General features: G+C 36.9%; 1 protein-coding gene across 2 annotated transcripts in view; it reads left to right on the forward strand.

Moving 5' to 3' along the window:
• Positions 1-5,238, forward strand: part of PINX1 (PIN2 (TERF1) interacting telomerase inhibitor 1) — a 162,941-nt gene extending 157,703 nt beyond the window's left edge. For both annotated transcript variants that reach the window (XM_003412451.4, XM_010592334.2), the window contains exon 7: positions 4,476-5,238. In XM_003412451.4, the coding sequence (XP_003412499.1) occupies positions 4,476-4,991 (516 nt within the window). In that variant the 3' untranslated portion in view covers positions 4,992-5,238. The remainder of the gene's footprint in view (positions 1-4,475) is intronic.
• The last annotated feature ends 762 nt before the right edge of the window (positions 5,239-6,000 follow it).

A 6,000-nucleotide genomic window follows, 5' to 3' on the forward strand; every position in this document is an offset into this window, starting at 1 on the left:
TCACATCTGTCTTTTATATCTCAGAAGAGATTGGCTGAAGACACTGTTTAATCTTGTAGATTTCATCAGTATAACTGCTATTAATCCATCTTATTAACATCATAGTGATAGGATTTATAACATACAGGAAAATCTCATCAAATGACAAAATGGTGGACAATTATATGATACTGGGAAGCATGGCCTTACCAAGTAGACTATATTTTGTGGGGAACACAATTCAATCCACGACAGTGGTGCTGAGGTTTTCTTTGTTCCTCTTACTCTCCTGTGCTGAATTTCTCTTGCTTGTGGAATTTCTTTTCATTTCTTTCGTTATTGTAGATTTTGTGTTTACTGAGACTTTGTTTTTCACTCTTATTTTGATAAGTAGGTTTGTTAACTTTCTTTGTGGTTACCTTGAAATTTTCCCTTATCATCCTAAGTTTAAATCAGTCTTTTATTACATGGTATTGCCTTGATTTCCTCTCCGGTTGAAAGTTCTATGCCTACACTGTGTATCCCCCTTTTATTGTTCTGTCACCGTTGTTGTCATTTGCAGATTGATGTCTCTAGTTCCCTGTTTCAAGTCTTTTAGTTTTGTTTTATCCTTCAGAGTTCATTACCTAGGTTGGTATCTGGCTGATACTGGCCTGTGTCCTAGATTCAGGTTATTGTCTGATGTTGGTTCTCTAACCAAAGTACTCCCTTTAATAATTCTTATAAGTTTGGTTTGGTTTTTACAAATTACCTTAATTTCTGTTTATCTGGAAATGCCCTAATTTCACCATCATATTTGAGAGAGTTTTATAGGCTATATTATTCTTATTGGAAACCCTGGTGGCATAGTAGTTAAGTGCTACGGCTGCTAACCAAAAGGTCAGCAGTTCAAATCTGCCAGGTGCTCCTTGGAAACTCTATAGGGCAGTTCTACTCTGCCCTATAGAGCCGCTATGAGTCGAAATCGACTCGACGGCAGCAGGTTTGGTTTTTTTTTTTTTTTTTTTTATTCTTGTTTGGCAGTTTTTTTTTTCTTTCAAGGTTTTTATATATGTCATCCCATTGCCTTCCTGCATTCATGGTTTCTGCCGAGTAATCACAGCTTAGTCTTCAAATGTGAGGTTTACATTTTAATTTTAAATAAATACGTTTAGCTGCAAGGCTCATAAAGACAGAGAAAATCCCTAACATAAAAGGTTGAAATAAATAATGAATGCTGGTATCAACATATAGACTTTAGTTGGCTGGCAGTACAGTGATGAAAACATGTGTGAAAAAGAAAAAAAAACAACAGAAAAAAACCCAAACCCATTGTCATCTAGTCGATTCCAATTATGGTGACCCCATGTGTTACAGAGTCAAACTGCTCCATAGGGTCTTCTTGGCTGTGAACTTTATGGAAGCAGTTCACCAGCCCTTTCTTCTGTGATGCTGCTAGGTCGCAGAAACTTTTTAAATAATCAAGTCAATAAACAATACAATAATGCTAAACCTAAGTTTTTATAACTTCACAGGTTCTTTCATATATACTTATTCTCACAGGAGGAGATAGTTGGTTTTATCCTTTTATGTTGGGAGCATGGAAAAGTGCGTTTCTGAATAAGTCAATTGCCAAATCAGGATTCTACAAACTATTTTGAACTTGGCTGGCAAAGGCTCTGCTTGTGTAGACAATTTAATTACAAATCATTACCTATAAATGGACCCTGTATACTCTTGACACGGTGGCACTCAAAAACCAGCTTGGTGGAATGAAAAGTAACATCACATTTGAAATTTCAACAGAATCAATATTACAGCAGTAGACAGTTGGGCCTTGAGTGGCAACTGCCACCTAAGGGTGCCTTATTAACAACATCAGTACTTATCAAATCAACACGAAGTTTTATACTAGGCTAAAAAAACCAAATCATGTAGTTAATTTTGAAATTTCAAAAATGCAAAATGTAGTGCATGTGGAATAAATTAACTGAGTTCTGGGAGGGAGTTCAAATTTTATCTATCAGCATTCAATTTTTGCTGGTGTCCATCAGGTAATTATGAGAAAAAGAAAAACAGCCACTCCAGGAGCCAAAAACCAGATCACTTTGTCTTTTTGTTTCTTAAATGTTGAAAAGAAAAAGGGCTTAAACTTTGCGTAGCAGAATAAAAAATCTTCTTAAGGCTTTCTTAGTACTAGCCAATTCTTGTTGAATGGATAGGAGAGGTCTTGCTTTCCATACACCCTTCAAGTGTTCCCACCCACAGCCATACACTCAAGCACCCTCTGTGTGAAGGTGGGCCACTTAGTAAAACAGGACTCATTCATAGTTTCACAGCATTAAAAGGAGCTTGTCTTATGTGGGCAAACTCTTTTGGAGTGTATTTGTGTTAAGAACTCAAATTCAAGTCATATCTTATGGCTCTTTACCTTAGTCACCTATTTATTATCTTCTACATTTGTCCTTTTAACAGTTTTCACAGGAATTGCTAATTTTAAATAAAATCTTAACTACTAGGAAATACCAGACCATTTTCGAGTAACTTGTTGAATTTAGTGGGTTTGCTAATCCTAGAACGTAACTATGCTCATAATCGACTCCTATGGTGGTAAGGATCTTAACCACGGGCCACTGTATGCCAAGCTTAGCTGGACATGGAGACATGCCAGCCCCAAATCCTATTTATCCCAAGAAAAGTGTAGGCAAAAGAATAGCTGGGGAAGGGCTATTTGATGCCAGGGGCAGCCACCCTCCAAAATTACAGGAATTGTATCTATTTAAAAAAAAAAAAAAAAGGATCCACAGAGGAGAATGCTGCAAATCTGATTTCTGCAGGATCAAAGCCTAGGATAAATATTTTATACACTTAAAATCCATAAACCCAGTTTTACTATAGAGATAACAATCCCTATTTCTGTAGTCTTGGCCATAAAATCATGTGAAAAATATATACCTTTTCAAGAAAACCAATACTTTTCATGTTTGGTCTTTATTTCAAAGTGAACAAGTACTGAAAAAGGCGTCATATACTTTTTAATGTTTCGAAATACAGATAATTTGAGTTTTTCTACATTTCCATTAAATGCACAATACAACCTCAAATAAAAATCAGTACTATTCAAATGTGACTTTTGCTATTACATAAACTTCTAGAATATCCCAATTTGCTTAGTGGTGTTCTAAAAACTAGTAAAATAAATTTACAAATAACTTGAAAACTTCCTGTTCCATACAGAATACTACCAAGGGAGGTGTGGTTTGCTAATCATTTTGCCAAACATTTGATTAAACTCAAAGATTCAGGAAAGCTTTTTTTTTTTTTTTAAATTCCAATTCCTGCTGTTAATTAATGGAGGTCCTTAGATAAATCTCATAACCTCTCTGGGCCTCAGTTACCTAACCAAATAAAATAAATAGGTAAAATTAGACTCATTCTAAGGTCCCTAACAGGGGTAAGATTTATTGATCTTTGAAAAGGTATTTGGGCTGGCCATTATCTTATGATGTAAGAGAGCAGAGAAGGAATAGTGAGGCAGTTTAAGTAGGCAACAGAGGTTATCTCAGTTTATAGAAAAATATCACCCTGACTGTCAAGCAAAAATGCAGAGGTAAAAACAATGCACTCATAGTCTACCCCTGAAAAAAAACAAAAAACAAGAAACTTTTTATATACTACCTTTAAGAAAGCATACAGCCAAAGATCAGACTCAATAATACCACTCAAGAGAGCCGAACAGTCAAATTCTATTTTGTATTCAGTAATTTTTAAGACTTATTTAGGGAGAGATTTTTAAGCTGTTTCATTGATTTCCTTACCATTTCTTCTCTTCACTCATTGAATTATTTCTTTGAAAAGCTTCTCCATTTTGACTATACTACTCACTCCTAGACGTACAAAGTTACATATGACACAGTGCCTACCTACTCCACTTAGCTCAGCTGCATGAGAAAAAGACCTATGAATTCACACTACCGTGCACCATGGTCCACAGAAAGCTGTGGGATTCTCACGGGGCAGCCACTTGCTTACACACATAAGGACTCTCCCTCTTTTACCTGTCACTATATCCAAGTAAAAAGCTTTTATTCTTGCACGTGTCAAGACAAATCACAACTATAGAATTTCAATGTCTCTGTTTTTCATTATATAAAATAGCGTTGTTTCTAAGAAATTTTTTTTTTTTTTTTTTTTTGTTTCTAAGGAGGTGTTTATTCAGAATTCCATCAAGGTAATATGCCAGCTAACTTCTGAAGTTAGATTCTGTATGTTCAACCTATAACCTCATATAGTACTCAACCAAAATATATGGTCACCTTGTTGAATACTTTGCAGTTCAGGTATGCCAGAGGGGAGAGAGAAAAGGGGAAAGTCGAGCTATCAGCCTTTTTCCTAACAGCTAATTTTGAGTGGCTAGTTTACATGTTTTTTTAGTTTACATGTAGGCTTCTTGGAATACTTTGAGGAATAAACAGTTGATGTTTAACTGGCTTTAAACTTTTTTCCCCACTCTTTAGGATAATTCCAGCCCTACCACTCCAGAGGAGAATGAAACTTCTACTACAACAACCAGTGCCTTAAGCATCCAGGAATATTTTGCCAAGCGGTTGGCAGAGCTAAAGAACAAGCCACAAATTACAGCTACAGATCCTGACCTTTCAGAGGCCCGAATTGAATGGAAAATGGGAAAGAAAAGAAATAAGGAAGCAAAAGATAAAAATTTGGAGAATAACACCCAGCCTAAAAAGGAAAAGCCTCAGGAACAAGAAGAGAGCCCCAGGTATGCGGCCAAGAAGAAAAGAGACCAAGTTGAACAACAGCACAGAGACCCTTGTTGTGACGAGAATTCTGAATATTCTGCCGAAAATGGAAAGGATTGTGTGTGGCCACCTGATGACAAGGACTTTACCCCAAAGTCAAAAAAAATGAAAGAAAAGAAAAAGTTGAAAAAGCAAGTAGAGGCATCAGTGGACCCTATGCTAGATGAAATGCCAGTGAAAAAGAAGAAGAAAACAAAGAAAAGTTCCAAATAAATTATCTCCAGCCAGGGCCTTCCGACCACTCTGATGTTGGTACGCGCCAGGGCAAAAACCTTTGGCCTGAAGTCAGGGCATAGTTAACCTGCGATGGTTTGTTCACATCTTTTAACATGCCCGTCTATTGCTGAGTCTTGCCCTCTCACCACATACTTCCCAAATCATATTCCCAGAATAATTTTTTTAATGTTCCATTAAATGTTCACGGTTCTCGTCAGCAAATAAATTTCTGTTTAGACTCTGAGCCCTTCACCATGAGTGTTTATTTGTATTCATACGAATACACTGAGTCATGTATGTATGCACATGTGTGTGAATATATATCACAGTCTGTATTTTCTATTGATTTCCTTTAGTAACTTCTGAAGGACTTAGTCTAATTAAAGGATTAAGAGTCAATAGTTTGGATTCAGATAGTTCCTTTTGTTCTGTAGCCAACTGGTGCATTTTTGCCAAGTAGGAATTATATGATTACATTCCCAAATAAGAGGGTTTTTTTGTTTGTTTTGTTTTGGTTTTGATGGGGAAATTGTTTTAATACCCTCCCTTCCCCTAAGTAAGTCCCTGAGTGGCATGGCTGTTAAGCACTGGACTACTAGCCGAAAGGTTGGTGGTTGAAACCCACGCAGAGGCACCTCAGAAGACAAGGCTGGCAGTCTGCTTCTGAAAGATCACAGCCTTGAAAACCCTGTGGAGAAGTTCTACTCCTTGCACATGGGGTTACCATGAGTTGGCATTGACTCAACTGCAGCTAACAGCATCAACTTCCACTAAACAATAGCAGCCATGTGTTCTAAGGTCTCCCGAAGACTATAAAGCATCATGAAGGAATTCTTGGGGACAGTTTGATCTTTCAGCTTTCATAAGAGACCTTTTGTGGTTCCTACACTGAGTGTCAGTAGTCGGAAGCATTTCCATTTGGTGGTGCCTGAGGACAAATCACCTATAGTGGGCTCTGCCTTATTTGTAATGATCAGGAAAGAGGTCCTCAGAAGATTAAAAAAAT

The sequence above is a fragment of the Loxodonta africana genome, chromosome 19, assembly GCF_030014295.1.
Source record: "Loxodonta africana isolate mLoxAfr1 chromosome 19, mLoxAfr1.hap2, whole genome shotgun sequence".
NCBI lineage: Eukaryota > Metazoa > Chordata > Mammalia > Proboscidea > Elephantidae > Loxodonta > Loxodonta africana.